Raw genomic sequence first — 19,044 nt, forward strand, 5'->3', positions numbered from 1 at the left:
CGCAGAGCGGGGGGAGGGGTGGGCGGGACTGTTTTGATTATAATGTCATCAATGGCATGCTTTTTGTATAAGAGCGGATTGTAAAAGAAATTCAGTTAAAATTCAATAAAAAGATGTTTAAAAAAAAAAAAAAGAAAGATGGTGGCCTCAGACCTTGTATTGACTACCGTGAACTGAATGCTATTACTGTAAAGAATCAGTACCCTCTGCCACTCATCCCCGATCTGTTTAACCAGCTCATAGGAGCCCGGTGGTTCACCAAGCTGGATCTCAGGGGAGCCTATAACCTAATCCGCATCAGAGAAGGGGATGAGTGGAAAACGGCATTTAATACTCCAGACGGACACTATGAGTATCTGGTAATGCCTTTTGGATTGAGTAATGCGCCGGCGGTGTTTCAGAACTTTGTAAATTACATTTTCAGAGATATTTGTGGTCAATATGTGGTGGTCTATCTGGATGACATCCTGATTTATTCTCCTGATGCTACGTCACATGTCCAACATGTCCGCACTGTACTCCAGAGACTCAGAGAGAACTCCCAATTTGCTAAATATGAGAAATGTGTTTTTTTTGAGGCAGAGGTTAATTTCCTGGGTTATATATTGTCCGCAGAAGGCTTCCGCATGGATCCCTCTAAGCTTCAACCAATTAAGGAGTGGGTACAACCCAAGTCTCTGAAAGCCTTGCAGCATTTCCTTGGGTTTGCTAATTATTACCGCAAATTTATTAGAGATTTTTCCAAAATTGCCAAACCCCTCACTGATCTGACTAAAAAGGGGGCTGATGTGGTTAACTGGAAGCCAGAGGTGATCCATGCCTTCTCAAAATTAAAAGAATGTTTCTCCTCAGACCCGATTCTGGTTCAGCCTGACCTTATGTGTCCGTTTATTGTGGAAGTCGATGCATCCGAGGTTGGAGTGGGAGCGGTGCTATCACAAGGTACTCCGTCTCTCACTCAGCTTCGTCCTTGTGCCTTCTTTTCCCGCAAGTTTTCTCCCACAGAGAGAAATTATGACATTGGTAATCGTGAGCTGTTGGCAATTAAATGGGCCTTTGAGGAATGGCGCCACTTCCTCGAAGGCGCCAAACATAAGGTCACAATCATCACAGACCATAAGAACCTCACTTATCTGGAATCTGCTAAGAGACTCAATCCTAGGCAAGCTAGGTGGGCATTGTTCTTCTCCAGATTTGATTTTGTAGTAACATTCTGGCCCGGTACCAGGAACACAAAGGCTGATGCACTTTCCCTTAGCTTCTGTCCCTCTGTCTGAAAACTCTGAACCAGAGCATATTTTAGCTAAAGGCATTATTATGTCATCTGTTTCCTTAGATTTAATAGAAGAGGTCCATAATACCCAAGACCAAGCTCCAGAAACCACTCCTGTCCATAAACTGTTTGTCGCCCCCTCACTTCGCCTATGGGTAAGGAATCCCACAAGTCTGTGCTGGCAGGTCACCCTGGTATTGGCAATACCCTCCGATTAGTAACAGGAATTTTTGGTGGCCAACCGTAGCGAAAGATTGTAAGGATTATGTACTGGCTTGTGAAACTTGTGCTCGAGCCAGGCACCTCGTACCCGCCCTGCCGGATTTCTCTAGTCCCTACCTACTCCAGTAAGCCCTTGGACACATCTCTCCATGGACTTCATCACTGACCTTCCACCCTCAGAAGGGAAGACCTGTATCTAGGTAGTAGTGGATAGATTCAGCAAACAGTGTCATTTTGTTCCTCTGTCCGGATTACCCAATTCTGAAACTCTTAGCAAGTTGTTTATTAGGCATATTGTGTGGTTACACGGGGTTCCAGAAAATATTGTTTCTGACCAAGGAACACAGTTCGTCTCGAAATTCTGGAGGGCATTTTGTAAGAAGATCAATATAGAGCTATCTTTTTCTTCTGCCTACCACCCAGAGACCAATGGTCAGACCGAACGTTCCAATCAAACCCTTGAACAATATCTCCGGTGTTATGTGTCTGACCGTCAGTCTGACTGAGTGGAATATATGCCGCTAGCTGAGTTCGCAATCAATAATCAGTATAAGGAATCCATCAAGACTAGCCCCTCTTTCTGCAATTTAGGGTTGCATCCCCGTTTTTGTTCTTTTTCTTCCGCTGTGGTGGATACTCCTGAGGCTGAATCAACTGTGGACAAATTGAAGGCTATCTGGTCTGAGGTGAAAGAGAACCTGAAGAAGGCAAAGGTTGGTCAAGCCTCCTCTGCTAATAAGAAACGTTCCAAGGGCCCTAGCCTTGGAGTTGGGGACAAGGTATGGTTATCCACACGGAATATCAAACTCAAGGTCCCTTCTGCTAAGCTGGATCCGAGATTTATTGGACCTTATGAGATAATCGAGGTCATTAATCCCACAGCTTTCCGTCTGCAACTCCCCCCGTCTTTTAAGATATCGAATGTATTCCATAAGTCCCTACTCAAGTTCTATTGTGGCCCCATTCACCCAGTCAGTGACCCCCCTTCTCCTGTTTTGGTTGAAGGTAACTTGGAGTATGAGGTACAGAGAATACTTGATTCCCGTATTGTCAGAGGGGCGGTACAATATTTGGTGCATTGGAAGGGTTACGGCCCTGAGGAGAGGTCATGGGTCCCTGCAAGTGATATTCATGCTAACGGTCTGGTCCGGCGGTTTCACCTCCAATTTCCTGGAAAGCTGGGTTTTGAGGGTCCGGAGGCCCCTCGTGGAGGGGGGGGTACTGTTACGTCACCGCCAGAGTTTGCTCCAGCGACTTCTGCTCCGATCGCCAGGTGACACCGTGTTCCTGCCGTGGATGGTGCTGGTGATGGGAGAGGAGTCGATGCCAGCAGCACCGGTGGGCGCAGGCTCCGATCATCCACTGGGCTGGGTTATCTTGGGATCTGCAGTACCGCTGGCTGACTGTAGGTGGCGGGTGACTCCCAGCTGAAGTACCATCATTCAGCTACAGCTAATGGAAAGACACCACACCCTTCTTATTCCCCATCCTGTCTGCTGGACTCTGCCAGAGATAGTTCTGATTCTGGCTCATGTGCTGTTTGTTTTGTGTTTCCTGTGCGCTGACTTGCTTGTTGTTGACTACCCTTCTGCCTGCTGTTTTGTACCTCGCTGCCCGACCCGGATCTGACCACTGCTACGTTTTCTGTTTACGCCTTTGCCTGCCGATTCTGTCCCAGTTCTGCTGTTCCTGGTTTGACCCTGCCTGACGACTACTCTCATCGGACTGCAGCCTTCCACGGGTAGAGATCTCCAGTGCCTTGTGTAATTCAAAATCCCTGTATAGGGGTTAAAGGGTTTCAGGGTTCTGGGGTCCTGCTTGGTGAGGGGCTTCCCTTTAGTCCGTCCATTACATCCATTACATTTATCGAGGCAGGCGTTACATTATCGCTGCAGAAACACTGCATAATGGATGCAGTGTTTCTGCAGAAAAAATTCAGATTTCATGCACTCGGGATGCTGCCTCTCCCATAGGCAAAGTGGGAGCTGCATCCAAAGCGCACAAAATAATTGACAGGCTGCATTTTTAAACACAGTGATTGTCAGATTTTTGACACTCAAATCGATGCGTTAAAAAAAGCATCGTGCGCACAGATTATGCACAATCTTCATAGATTGTGCTGGGGACGCAGGACGCATGCACTTACGCTGCAGTGCTAAACGCTGCGTAAACGCATAAAATTACACAACGTGCGCACGAGCCCTAACAGTTGCCTTGTCCATTCCACACTTAGTCATTTTTTCAATAAGGATTGTATGAGATACTATGTCAAATGCTTTGCTGAAGTCAAGATATACTATATCTCCTGCATTTCCCTGATCCACCCAGTCAGTGATTTTGTCATAAAAGGAAATTAAGTTAGTCTGACATGACTTATTAGTTACAAACCCATGCTGGCTCTGGTTAATCACTTCATTTCCATCCAGGTACTTACATAAATGTTGTTTAATAATCTGTTCAAAGATCTTTCCTGGTATGGAAGTCAGGCTCACAGGCCTGTAGTTCCCTGGGTCCACCTTCTTTCCCTTTTTGAAGATAGGGACAACATTTGCTCTTATCCAGTCTTCTGGAACTTCTTCCGTTCTCCAAAAATTTTCAAAAATTATGAAGAGTGGTACTAATATTTCCTGTGCTATCTCCTTAAGTACTCTGGGGTGTAATTCGTCTGGACCTGGAGACTTGAATTCATTAATGTTAGCTAAGTATTCCCTCACTATCTCTTTGTTTATTGATGGCCTGGATCCTTGTAATCCTACAATAGAACGGTGAAGATCAGTGGATTTTACATTTACTTTTTCAGAGAAAACAGATGCAAAATAACAATTTAAAAGTTTGGCCTTCTCAACATCATTTTTTACAACTTCACCATTTTCATCCTGTAAAATTCCTATAACATCTTTGACTTTTCTTTTATTTTTTACATAACTCAAAATCCTGTTTTATTGCTTTTGACATATCTTGCAAGCCTTATTTCATTATCAGCTTTGGTTAATCGAAAGTGTGCCCTGCAGATTTTGCAGACGGTGTTATATTCTTCTTTAGATATGCCTCCCTCTTTCCATTTAATAAACATTTCTTTCTTCCTTTTTAGCATGTATTTAAGTTCTGTGTTCATCCATCCTGATTTCCTTACATGTTTCTTATTCTTCCCTCTTTTAGGGATTGTTAACGATTGCGCTTTGAGAATATAATTTTTCAAGATGTCCCATCCTTCCTGGGCATTTCTGTTCATAAGGACATATAGCCATTGAATCCCTGATATCCTCTTTTTGAGTCCCTTAAAATCTGCCTTTCTGAAATCCAGCCTTGAAGTTTGAGTTTTCACAGGTGTTCCTCCTCTAGTTATCCAAAACTCTATGATAGCATGGTTACTGCTTCCCAGGGTCCCAGCCACCCTTACCTCCTCAACCATTTCCTCCCTGTTTGTAAGGAGGATTAGATTCAAGGTAGCAGAACCCCTTGTTTTCTACTCCACCTTTTGGAAGATAAAGCTGTCAGCAATAGAGGATAAGAATTTGTTGGAACTGTTACTTTTGCCTGAGAGAGATTTCCAACAAATGTCTGGATAGTTGAAACCTCCCATGATCACAACATCATATTTTTTTTGAGAAGATGCTCATCTGATGTATAAAGAGTTTATCCATATCCTCCACTTGTTGAAGCGGCCTGTAGTACACGCCTACAATGGTGCTCTTTCCCTTGTTTTCTCCTTGTAGTCTTACCCAAACAACTTCCACAGAACTCCCAGTCTTTGAAGCTTCAATCTCTGTGGAGATATATGATTTACTAACATACAATGCAACACCTCCTCCTCGTTTATTATGCGTGTTTCTTGCAAATAAGTTGTATCCTTCTAGCTTTCTATTCCAGTCATATGTATCGTTCCACCAAGTTTCAGTGATGCCAATGACATCATATTTCTTTTCCTGAGTTAGTAACTCCAATTCTCCTTGTGTGTTGCCCATGCTCTGTGCATTTGTATAAAAACATTTTAGTTTGTGATTGTCCCATATTTTCATTATTCAGATTTTTTTGTCTTAGTTCTTCCTTTCCATTTCTAACAGCAGAGTTTTCAATAGTATTTGTCACCTGTATGGCTTTCCCTGGACTTTTTCTTCCCTTCCCATGCTGTTCTAGTTTAAAGCTCTCTTGATGATTTTTGATGATCTTGATGATCAATTTTGGCTAGAATAAATTGCAGACGCCTTGTCAAACAACTGACCCGATTTTGGAAACTAGGTCCCCCAAAGAATTTATCTAGATGTGTGGTGAGCATCTTGAACTCCAAAATGCTTCATATAATTTTCTAATGATGTTTTTGCCCCAGATTTAGTATTTTTACAAAAGGTTACAGGAGACATTGCACCATACCGTTTGTTGTACAATTTCTCGGTACAGCAATACCCCACATGTGGTGAAAAACTACTGTTTGGGTGCACGACATGGCTTATAAGGGATGGAGCGCCATTTTGGCTGGAATAGTGTCACGCTAGGTATGAGGAAGTACCAAGTGAATGGCAAAAAGGAAGGGAAACCCTGTGCGTATGTAAAGGGGAGATGGCAACCTCTGACTAAACCTACCGCTGGCCCCTGGATTCCCTCACCACCCTAGATAGATTTCGCACCTATGCATCTCGCCAGATACCTGCCCTGGCTGACCTTGAAGTAAGTGCTAGGTAGGGAGCAGCTGGGATGAGCTCTTAGTCAACAAGCCTACAACCTACAATAGCCCTCAGCCCAGTAGACCACTGCGCAACCAGCTCTGTCCTCACCTATTGTACCATCACCCATTCCCTGTAGACTGTGAGCCCTCGCGGGCAGGGTCCTCTCTCCTCCTATACCAGTCTGTCTTGTACTGTTAATGATTGTTGTACGTAGACCCTCTTTCACTTGTAAAGCGCCATGGAATAAATGGCGCTATAATAATAAATAATAATAATAATAATAATAATAACCCCGCTAAGCTTTAAAGAAGACACGAGGATAACAAACATGAGGAAAATAAACAAATAACTAATCTCCAGTTGACAAAACAATAGGACCTGCAACAACAGCAAAGCTTCTTCAGATGTATACAAGCTGACTGCTTGCACTGAAGACTTGTTACGGGTATTAGACCTATCACCATCACAGAGTAAGGAGAAAGAAGGGTATATAAAGACATCAAGGGAAGTGCTGATGAAAAACAGCTGAAAGGGTGAGGAACTCCGCAGGGTCCTAAAGGAAATGAGAGGAAAACAAACAGAGGAGATACACAGGATACCAAATACACCAACCAGGAATAATAGAAGGTCAGGGAGAAATTTGTGCAGCCAAACAATGTGACCTTCTATAGCCGGATACCACAGGACTGTCTGTCACCCGTGACACATCCGTGACAAATAGATTGTGGACACCATGTCACATTTGAAGAGCCCCTGACATGCCAAAACAGCAGAAACCCAACAAGTTACCACATTTTGGAAACTACACCTCTTAATTAATTCATCTAGGGTAATAGTGTGCAATTTTAACCCTCAAGTATTTCACATAATTGTATAACATTGGGCTGAATAAATGAAAATTTCCATTTTTTCCACTAAAATATTGCTTTGGCCCCAAGTTTTTCTTTTTTTAAAGGGGTAATGGGTGAATATAAATTAATGAATATGTATGTTTAATGTTTACATATTTAAGCTTTTAGAGTGCTGCTGTATATTTTTGTGATCATATTGAATTTTCAGCTTACATCTCTTCACACCTATTGGATGTGCTAGTCAGTGTTTTATATTTGTATTCCATTCCATGACTGAACACTCTGCAGTACAGCCAGGGCATTTTCATTTTAGCTGGTGCCCAACCCTTGTAGGTTTTTTAACCAAAGGAGGCACATATTAGGATAGGATCCTGACAAAGACATACACTTTGTCATGGGTTGTCGGGCTCAAATGGATTGGCCAAATTACAAGCTAAGTATTTAATTTTTTAAACATAGTTCCAATAGGCACTCTATTAGACTGACAAAGACTGTCTGTCTTTCAATCATGAACAAAAGTGTTGTTGACTGCACTTTTCTGCACGTCAAAAAAACGCGGAAAAAGATGGACACTGCCTGACCACTTTCCAGACGGTAGTTCAGTGTGGCTCCATCTGCCTCATTGCAGTGAATTTTCCTTTTTTCAGTGATTTACATTTAATCCCTGATGTAAGCACTCAGCGTAGAGCACAAGATAAATGTGAGTCACACCTGACTGTGATCTTTGAGAGGCAGAATAGACAATTCAGCAGCAGTCGAAGAATTGGCTTTATTATTCTTTTTTTATGCCATTCACCTTACAGTATTTATTTTCAGATCAGTATGATTACAGATTTATATAGGTTTTTTTAGGATTGGCTACTATTACACTAAAGACGCTTATTTACAAAATAAAGTGTTTTTTTCCATTACCGAATGTTGAAGGCTATAGTTCAATGTTCGGTGTTTGTACCAAATACAGACTTCACAAAAGACAAGAGTTTGGGTCCTTTACATATGCAAACCACTTACGTGAGCATTGTGCTTGGGTGTGCTCGGAGCTCAGCCCAGCGTGAGCCGCTTGCAATGTCTGAATGACTCGCATTAGGGATGACAACAGCAAGATTAGATGTAGCGCGTGCAAAAAAAAGGAAAAACCCAGCCCATCTTCCCCTGGAAGTGTTATGTTTATGGCTGGCTGCATGTGGGTGGAGACCTGAACTGCCCAATTAGTGATTTCCAATTTGGTTCAGGTCAAGTCCAGGTCCCAAACTGACTGAACTTTATCTGAAGTCCGGTTGCACCCGTTGAACCGAACTTCCACAGGTTTGCCCATCTCTAGTCATCTGACTACCAATGAGCCACAGTGGAGTAGTTTCCAGAAAAATCAGGAAAGAACTGAGGTTCCTCCTGTGGTGTCGGCCTTTTCCTCCTACAAACACATCATGTACCAGCAACACCATAACCAGTGTCACTTACCATCTCCACACCGTCCCATGGAATTCCTCAGCTGTCCACCTCACAAAGCTTCTATAGAAAGAGGAAATACTCTCCTACTCTCCCACGAGCTCTGGCCCTGAATGACACCATTTCAAAATTGCTTGCCTTTGAAGTGCTGCCATTTTGGCTGGTGGAGACCGACAGTTTTGCAAAAAAAATGATTTGAGTAGCTGTCCTGCAGTATGTTGTTCCCAGTCGCCACTACTTTTCCAGGTGAGCCATCCCTGCCCTGCATATGTGGCGCCCCTGAAGCGTCAGGTGCCACAGGGTATTGCATCCGGTAACAGGTGCAGTGCTAACCCTAGGATTCCTGAAAACCTGTGCCAGTAAATACTATTCAAACACACACATCCATGCCCTCTTTCCTCAGAATGGGTAACAGGCTAGGGACGGAACTAATGGATGGCCACCTATTGGTCGGGATTCATCCAACCCACTAGTCAGAAACCTGGGAGGGGGGGGGCTAGTCAGTGGAGTTTTACAGTAGACAGACATCTTGAGAGAAAGTAAGTCAAAAGTGAGTCGAACGGTCCGTCCGAAGTCAGTCAGAAGTCGACACTCAGACAGGGAGTGTAAAGTTACCGGTTGGCAAAAAGGAGTACAGTTGTCCGGGAGAGTACGGTGTGAGTACTCACGGAACCGAGCACCGGCGGGGTGCAGAGCCATAGATCAGTAGCATGTTTCAAGCTCCCCTTAAAAATCTGCCCGGTGAGGGAATCATCAGGGTTCCTCACCAATGTTATTGTCTGGGGCACAGCAGCAAAGAAGGAACCCGGGAACGGGGACAGAGGTTTAACCCAAGGGAGGTTCAAGCTGCCTGCTATATGGGCCCAGACTTTGACAACAGGGGGGGGACCCCAGAACGCTCCAGGCCACGGGCACCCACCAACTGTACATGGGCGCATGGAAGTAAAGCTCGCCAGGTCACTACACCGGCACTGGGCTCAAAGGAATACCAGATTGGTAAAGACCAGCACCAGGCGGATTGCAGCTCCAGGAAACCTGTGAGTAAAGCACCAGTGAACCGCAGCCCCTGTGTCGTCTGAATTCTTCCTACACCTCTGCATCACCATACTACAACCACCATCATCCTCGCCTGGGGCCTAGCTCGACTTGCGGAGAGCCATAACACCCAAGCTGCTTAATACCACCAGCCCCAGTAGTGAGAGACTTTGCAGCGGTGGCTGCCCTCAATTAGCCGCATACCGCAAGTGGCGTCACGAAAATGAACATTTTATTTTTAATATTCCCTTTTACATTCCTCTTTTTAAGCGACCTTAGGGTCACGGAACTGGGCACTGGCCACCCGTGATATGTTCCCTTGATTCAAGGCCCGGGACTGAGTACCCCAAGGCCCTGGGGTACGTCACATACACATGTTGCAGACCAAATCCTCACCTTATCGTTTGTTGCTGTTTCTATCCCTGAGTCTTCTTGGAGATAACTTATTTGTTTCCTCCTCCTGTTTGTGCTCCCTGTGTCTTCTTTAGAGCTTAGTTGGGTTAACTAAGTGCTCATCCCATCCGTTCTTTACCTAGGACCCAGTTCAGGGTCAGCCAGGGCCAGGTATCCTGCTTGACAGATACATGCAAAACCTACCTAGGGTGGTTAGGGGAGCCATGGGCCAGCGGAAGGTTTGGTCAGGGGTCACCATCTCACGTTCCCTTGACACAAGGTCTCCCTTACTTCCCTTCCCTGTCGCTGTGCACGTGGTACGTCCTCATACCTAGCTACAGAGTCACTTTGACCTTTTTGCTCACCGCCTAATATGCGATGTACCAACAAGGTGGAACTCCAGCTTGCATATGCTGGAGACACTGTGAGAGCAGCAACAGGCAATAGTGGAGTTTCAACTGCAGCAGGTACAGCAGATTTGCAATTCAGAATAACATCACTTCATTCCGAAAGAGTGAGCCTCCATGCGGGATCTGTTGCACTGCTTCCAGTACTCAACCAACATGGCTAACACTGATGACGCTATCATAGGTGTTATTATATCGCTTGTATGCCTGCTTGAAAAATATGGTTGAGGCCATAATGGATGAAGTGGTAGGATAGGAGGAAGAGGAGCATGAGGAACGGTTAACACTGACACCTTTATCCGGGCTGTCATCCACACAGAGCTCTAAGATTGGTTTGCTGGTATGCATGTCCCCAACTTTCCAGCCAGAGGACAGTTTCAGAGGAGCAGGAAGAGGAGGAACCATCAGCAGGGTGGTAGGAAATTTACTCAGGGGCATCACTGCAGCATGGCTGGAGGGATACAGATGACCCAGGCCACACACCTGCAATTAAGGACAGCTTGTTGTTGCCTCTGGACAGCCTGGCACCCATGAGCCCGTACATGCTGTTGTGCCTGTGCAAAGACCGGCAAGTTGCTATAATTCTGACCAGTGCTGATTACTGGGTGGCCAACCTGCTGGATTCATGGTACGAAGACATTTCGGCACTTTAACAGAATCTTAAAATGCGTGAATATATGTTCCCGCTAGTATAGGCTCTACTTATGGCATTCCCACCAGAGAGCGGGGGCTCAGTGCAGAATGAGGCAGAGGAGGAGGAGGAGGAAGTGGCCAATACAGCCATTGCACCCGCACCACCTCAGAAGGGAAAGTTATCAGCCACAATGTGGCACGAATTCATCTGCAGCACGCCACACCATCTGGCAACACCATCTGCTATGGTGTGTATTAGCAGGAGGCAGCATTTATCCAACATGATGGAAGAGTACTTGTCTAAACATCTATCATTGCTTACTGATCTGCTTACTGATCGGTCTGCACCACTTAACGTCTGGGTCTCGAAATTGGATACATGGCCTGAGCTTGCACAACACTACTTGGAGGTGCTGGCCTCCCATGACACAAGTGTACTGTCCGGACGTGTGTTTAGCATGGCAGGGAGGTCATCACAGACAGGTGCATCCGCCTGTCCTCAGCTAACGTGTACAAGCTCACTTTTATTAAAATGAATAATTTGTGGATAACACCAGACTAGTCCATACCTTTGGCTGACAAGACAATTGTACCACCCGTAACCAGACATTGGTGTACTCCATTGGCCATTACAAATGTTTGAGGGCCTTAAAAAATACATTTACTAAAAAATAATAAAATTGAATCCCTCTAAAAAAAAAATGGTTGTCTGTCTCCACCCACAAAAAAAGAGTTAGCTACCTCTTTTTCTTGGCTTACACCTTTTGTTTTTTTGGATTCCATCTTATTTTAAAAGGGCTCTGGGTACTTTGTTTGTCAGCTGGGAAAACAGGTTCCCAAACTGAACTTTTTTTTAAAGTCCATCCACACGCAGCAAACCTGAACATCCATGGGTCTGCTCATCTCTACTCCAGACGGACACTGTAAGCTAAATGCACAGACACAGTTTGTACTAAGCCTAAGTTTGTTAAATCTCAATAATTGCTCTATATTTATCTTTACAATTCTTACTTATGTAATTCATTATTAGTGTATGTTCTTTCCAATTAGTAAGACATTGTAACTGTCATGTCATAAAAACTGGAATGGTTGTAATTCTTATCCACGCTTTTCAAGCAGAGCATACAATGAACTACTTTTGATTCTTGCGTTCTTTGTCCTCAAAACCAACCTGGTCTCCAGAATCTTACATTTTGTTACTCAACTATAGTGGACTATTGACTACAATATGCACAATTTCTGATAATAATATCATCTTAGTTACATTTCACTTATTTGCCTTCGAAAGAGGTGACTAACTAGTGTTTGAACTTATCTTGCGCATAGGAGACGGTACATTTTAATTTGATTTCAGATATCTGAAGCAATCATCCTGACCTATTACCTTTATTCCACTGCTCATATTTCCTAACTCCCCGGTCAATGGCATTAAAATAATTTTATTCCAATATATTTACAGACTAGAACAATCAACGTTTTCTTCTATATCTTTAATAACATAAGATATTTGAATCTATTAATACCTCTGTACCCTTTTAACACAAAACTACATCCTAAGTAAGCATGAATATTTTGTCCTTATTACCTATACATCCAAACTTCCAAATCCAATCATCTTATCTTACTTTTGCTGTCAATGGCTTAGGGCAAAGATGTTCCTGGCTTCTCTAACTAAATAACCCCAAATGGTCTCGCCTCTTCATTTATACATATTAATGGCTGCAGGCATTTGTATAGCAACCCTGCTTTACTTTGAGGTTGTCAACGCTTTTTCACTTCTACTGACACATATGTAAGGAGATGGACATACTGCCCCTTTCCCCCTTGAAGACATCAATAGTGTTGTTATGTAATGTGAAGTGCAATGTGATGTTTGCTTTTTAAAAATTATGCATTATACTGTAATGAAGCTGTGTTCTGCCCAGCAACAGGCAGTGAGTAGAGCAAGAGACAGTTAACACTTAGGACTAGCCCATAGTGGGAGGGGCTAAGATGCAGGAACAGTGACAGTTTCCTGTGGGAACTATAGAATAGGGCCCTGCATAAAACAGAGACAGACCTTAGGTCTGGTTAATTCAAAGCTGCATGACAGCATGGGAGAAGATATCAGAGCAAGGAATAGTGATAGAGATCCTGACTAATGAGAAACACAGTAAGGCTAGGATCACACACCGCGTTTTTTTGACGCTGCGTTTTTGTGCGTTTTTTGCGGCAAAAAACGCACAAAAACGCGCCCGCGTCAAAAAAAACGCGGCAAAAAACGCACGCGTTTTGCCGCGATTTGGTGCGTTTTTTGCTGCGTTTTGCTGCACATGGGTATTACATTACTTTGCTCTGCCCTCAGCAGGGCAAAGTGAAGTACACCTATGTGCCACCCTTGCAGCAGTCAGACTGCTCGGATCCGGAGTTAGCTGTGGTTCGAGGGTCCCCGGACCCGGGGCTCAGCGGCCACGCAATTAAAAAGGGGGAAATATTTACAAGGGATAGTTTGTGACGCCACCTGTGGTTTGCGGTAAGGGGAGTACCGCTGCTGCCGATGGGAGTACCATGGGGCAGATGGAGTGGGGAAGCCATATGGTGATCCCTCCACGGATAGGGGAGGCCCCAGGACTCTGGAGGAAGGTGGCGGATAGTGTTGTGCAGGCTATATGGACAGGCAGGACGCAGGGAGGGCAGTGTACTCACTCAGGTCGTGCGGATGTTGATGCGATAAGCAGACTCTGACACAGAAGTAACCCAAGTCTCTGGGTATCACTGCCGCATTGGGGAGCCTGCCCTGGTGTCCGTCCCCACTGGTATTACTTAGTGGTCCAGAGCCTGCCTCCATGCACAATTGTGTAGATGTTCTTAGGTGACCCGTCGGCCTGAAGCTGTAAGGGTCCCACTCCCTTTATTTAGTGGAGCAATGCTCTTGATGGCTGGCACTTGAGATCTCAGTGGGTCACATAAGCTGGAAAACCCTATCCCCCTCGTTGTGCTGATGCCTTCAATCTCTGAGCGCTTGGGGAAAGTTCATAAAGAGATTATCCTCCACAGGTTAATTATCAGGTTGCGTGAAGCTACTCCCCAATCTAGGGTCTTGTACCCCGCCGTGCTTGGTACCGGTCCGGTTACTGGTCTTTCTGGTGCCGACCGTTCTCCAAAACTAAGTCAGTACACCCTTTTCCAATACCCTGCAACCGGATCTCCGACTCCTCTGGTCCCAGACCACCGTCTGTGACCCAACCAAGGTCACATAGGGAGCTACAACTCCCTCAGCTCCTCGCTCTTTGGGAGGTACTACTCAACTCACTATGTCCCTCCCACCAGTCTGCCCGCCCCTTAGGTGGGGGGCCCTATTCCAGCTAGACAAACCACTGGTGTGTCTGACAGGGTGTGGTGTGAGGTATGGTTGGTATTTGAGTGCTGATGAGAGCAATACCAGTGTTTAGGAACTCAGAACCATGGAGGGTGGGTTCTGCACCATGACAGACAAGAGTGCAGTTCCCTGTGACACCCTGATGTAGTCAGGGGCGTCACACCTACACTTAAGCTCAAGTGGGGGACAATGATGTAGAACGCATCATTCACATGAAGCAAGCAGGTGGATGTCAACTGTGATAAGAGAGGAGGCGCTGAAGGCGCTGAAGACCAGTGACACCCATTTGACCAGACCACATGGTATGGGAGTATTATAAAGGTATTTTTTGTGCTGTGCAGAAGGAATTGGGAACTTACATACAGTTTACTAAAACACTGTAAAGAGGTCTTACAGGTGGTGGACGCACTTTATATTAGGAAAACCTGGAGACAGGTTTCCTTTAAAGCACCAGTCAGAAGTTACATTATAAGCGCTTAATGCAAGTCTATGAGAACCAGAACAAGGCCAGAACGATGCTCTCATATGCTTAAATTGAGTTGTGACCTTAGGCATGCTCAAACCGATGGAAACTGACTGGAGCAATGCTGGAAATAGATGAAGACACCCCACTCCAGCGCTGAAATTAAAAAAATCCTGGAGTGGTGCATTAATGCCAAAAAAGAAAAGCAAACAATAAAATTGTCACTATTATCACTGGCAGATACAAAGAGACTAATATAGTCCTCTGGGATGAATCTCTGTAGTGCTACATTGTATATACACCTTCACAACAATGCGTCAATATATAAGAAACAAATAGTGGCACTCGCTTACATTTATTTATGAGCTTTAACAACAGCATTGCTTTCCCTAACCTTGGTCATGATTTGGGAACATACCGACTGTAAATCCACTGTGGGTAAGGGAGTAAGATGCACAATGTCTTATCTTCCTCTATTTTTTACTTTTGACATTGTGCTATAAAATAAACTGATAATTGAAACTAAATCTAGCCAGAGATTCCCTAGCCTCATGGAGACATCCATTTTTTTCATAAAAGAAAAAAAGTCCAAGTTTCATAAATGTGCTTTCTTCACTTTTTGGTCTTTGTGTCAGTTTTTACCATTAGTGATTTTCTTGTATGTATATAAAAAAAATGTACATTTATCTGCTGCCCATAACAATGTTAAAATCGACAGCACACAGACTGTGCACAGATAGCCTGCTTGTCTTGCATGGGTAAGTTTGATTTATGACTCGGACAGAAAATAGACGCCTCTATGCATTTTTTGCAAACAAACGAATCCCAAACAACACAGGCAGTTAAACAGCCCCATAGACTAATATGAGAATGTGTGATAGCTGTGAAAAACAAGGATAGAACATGTGCATGAAAAATGGATGTCTAAATGAGGTCTAAAGCGGGCTTTACGCGCTACGATATATCATACGATATGTCGTCGGGATCACGTCGTAAGTGACGCACATCCGGCATCATTTGACATATCGTAGCGTGTAACAGCTACGAGCGACTGTGAACGAACAAAAATACTCACCTTATCATTGCTCGTTGACACGTCGCTCATTTTCAAAATATAGAACGTCCTTCTCTGCTCCGGTTGTTCATTGTTCCCGGGGCAGCACACATCGCTCCGTGTGACACCCCGGGAATGATGAACTGCAGCTTACCTGCATCCCGCCGGCAATGCTGAAGGAAGGAAGTGGGCGGAATGTTACGTCCCGCTCATCTCCGCCCCTCCGTTTCTACGGCCGGCCGCTGTGTGACGTTGCTGTGACGCCGAACGTCCCTCCCCCTTCAGGAAGTGGATGTTCACCGCCCACAGTGAGGTCATTTGGAAGGTAAGTACGTGTCACGGGGTTACAACATTGTGTGCCACGGGCAACAAATTGCCCGTGCCGCACAAACGATGGGGGCGAGTGCGATCGCAAATGCGATCGCATGATTAATTGCAGCGTGTAAAGCAGGCTTAACTCAGACTTAACATTCAATCTATATCTTCTGTTAGAAATTAAAGTAAAACTAATCAATAGGAGCAATCAATATACCTAAACATTTTTAGGAAAACACAAAACAGTATAATAATGATATACAGAATAAATAATTCAGTTACAACATAAAAAACACAATTCTTACCCTTTTTGTCTACCTCCGCATTACAAGACAGGCTGATAAACAGCAGGAAAATAATCAGAAAAATGTCAAGTCTTCGGTGTTCCAGATCTAGGCTGAATGCTTTCATTTTTATATGTTACTTTAAGGAAATAAGACTAACGTGACAGAACATAGAGTAATAATAATATGTCTTAAAGACAAAAATACAAATACTTCCTTAATTCACTAATATCACTAATGCTACAGCTACAAAATTTCCCAAAACTTTAAAGAATCTGTGTCTATCACTGAGCTGGTGTGGAGTATTTGTAATATGCTGACCAATACTATTACTGATAATAATCTGTCCAGAAAAGATTTTTGATGCCCGCCCACTGCCCAGAGTTTAGTCACATCCCACAAATGTCAGGAGTATCAGGTGGAGATGTGAAATTCCAGTGAATGGCCAAAATAAACAAACTCAGCCTCCACTGGTATAAAGCAAACAAGAAGAGAACAAGAAGTTAACATGACAGCTCTCATGACATGACCACTTTAGTAAATATTAGTTTTCTGTATTGCAAATATGAAAATGGCTATTTTTGAGTTTATACATTATGTTAAACTATAACATATTGTTTAATCAGACAGACAAAGTGTACATGGTTACATAATCTTGTGTATACTTAAGGGTTTCTGTGTGTTTATCTTGAATATACAGACAGAAAATATATCCATTGTAGCAGAATCTTTATGATTTAGTACAATGATCTGATGTGTATTCTTGGGAGATTTGAAGTGTATGGGTTAATTGCCCCATTGTCTGATGTGTGGTGTATCTCTGATTCATCTAAGCCCAATGACTGGCCATCAATGGGCATGGATCAATAAGACTACAACACATTAAGGGATACTTCTCACATAGCGAGATCGGTAGCGAGATCGCTGCTGAGTAACGGTTTTTGTGACTCACCAGTGACCTCATTAGCGATCTCGCTGTGTGTGACACTGAGCAGCGATCTGGCCCCTGCTGTGAGATCACTGCTCGTTACACACACTGCTGGGTCATTTTTTGGACGTTGCTCTCCTGCTGTGAAGCACACATCGCTGTGTGTGACAGCGACAGAGCAACGATCTGAATGTGCAGGGAGCAGGGAGCCGGCGTCTGGCAGCCTGCGGTAAGCTGTAACCAAGGTAAATATCGGGTAACCAAGCAAAGCCCTTTGCTTGGTTATCCGATATTTACCTTGGTTACTAGCGTACGCCGCTCTCACTCTGCACAAGTAGCCGGAGTACACATCGGGTAAATAAGCAAAGCGGTTTGCTTATTAACCCGATGTGTACTCTGGCTAGGAGTGCAGGGAGCCAGCGCTAAGCGGTGTGCGCTGGTAACAAAGTTAAATATCGGGTAAGCAAGCGCTTGGTTACCCAATATTTACCTTAGTTACCAAGCGCAGCATCGCTTCCATGCGTCGCTGCTGGCTGGGGGCTGGTCACTGGTCGCTTTTGAGATCTGCCTGATTGACAGCTCATGAGCGACCATGTAGCGACGCACCAGCGATCCTGACCAGGTCAGATCGCTGGTGGGATCGCTGGAGCGTCGCTAAAGTGTGACGGTACCCTAACTCTAAGGTTTGTAATTTTTGTGCAAGCCCCTATTTAAGATCAGATGAAATATGGCAAAGACAGAAGTTCATGTACCTGCACCGTGAGACGTCCGGTCCGTGTGGTATGTCCAGAAGTTCTCTGTCTATGTCATGCTTCTCTGACTGCAGTTCCAGACAGATGATGTTCAAAGCTCCTTGGTGATGTAAGTATTTAAAGGGAACCTGTCATCAGAAATTTCGCCCAAAAGCTAAAAGATTCCCCCTCTGCAGCTCCTGGGCTGCATTCTAGGAAGGTCCCTGTTATTATTGTGCCCCATGTGAGACCAAAATAAAGCCTTTATAAAGTTCTACCTTTTTGTATGCAGCTTCTGTAAATCTGACACGGGGGCGGGCTCTCTGCCGTCCGTTATTCTGCCTCCTGGTCCTGTATGCCGCCCCCATCGCTCCTTTCCATATCTGATGCACCGCCCACTGCTCCAGCCATCCCCGCGCATGCCCAGTGCCAGTCTCACAGGACTGAGCAGTGTGACCGCTGGTGACGTGTGCGCAGGCAAGTGATTATGGACGGGACTGTGACTGTTATCAGCAAGTACCCGGCCATAATCTCGTGAGCGCGCAAACCTCTCCAGCATTCACACTGAGCTCAGTGTAGATGCTAGACTGTATGGGCTGCTTCCAGGGATGACGTCCCTTTGTCATGTGATAGTATTTCGAACACGCCCCTATCACATGACAAAGGGACGTCATCCCTGGAAGCAGCCCATACAGTCTAGCATCTACACTGAGCTCAGTGTGAATGCTGGAGAGGTTTGCGCGCTCACGAGATTATGGCCGGGTACTTGCTGATAACAGTCACAGTCCCGTCCATAATCACTTGCCTGCGCACACGTCACCAGCGGTCACACTGCTCAGTCCTGTGAGACTGGCACTGGGCATGCGCGGGGATGGCTGGAGCAGTGGGCGGTGCATCAGATATGGAAAGGAGCGATGGGGGCGGCATACAGGACCAGGAGGCAGAATAACGGACGGCAGAGAGCCCGCCCCCGTGTCAGATTTACAG

The 19,044-nt window shown here is 44.8% G+C and overlaps 1 protein-coding gene across 1 annotated transcript in view; it reads right to left on the reverse strand.

The window, feature by feature from the left end:
- Positions 1-16,525, reverse strand: part of LOC142243949 (epidermal growth factor receptor-like) — a 110,899-nt gene extending 94,374 nt beyond the window's left edge. The window contains exon 1 of the mRNA XM_075316142.1: positions 16,420-16,525. Coding sequence (XP_075172257.1) covers positions 16,420-16,525 — 106 coding nt within the window. The remainder of the gene's footprint in view (positions 1-16,419) is intronic.
- Between the last annotated feature and the right edge of the window lie 2,519 nt (positions 16,526-19,044).

The sequence above is a fragment of the Anomaloglossus baeobatrachus genome, chromosome 6, assembly GCF_048569485.1.
Source record: "Anomaloglossus baeobatrachus isolate aAnoBae1 chromosome 6, aAnoBae1.hap1, whole genome shotgun sequence".
NCBI classification, from domain to species: Eukaryota; Metazoa; Chordata; class Amphibia; order Anura; family Aromobatidae; genus Anomaloglossus; species Anomaloglossus baeobatrachus.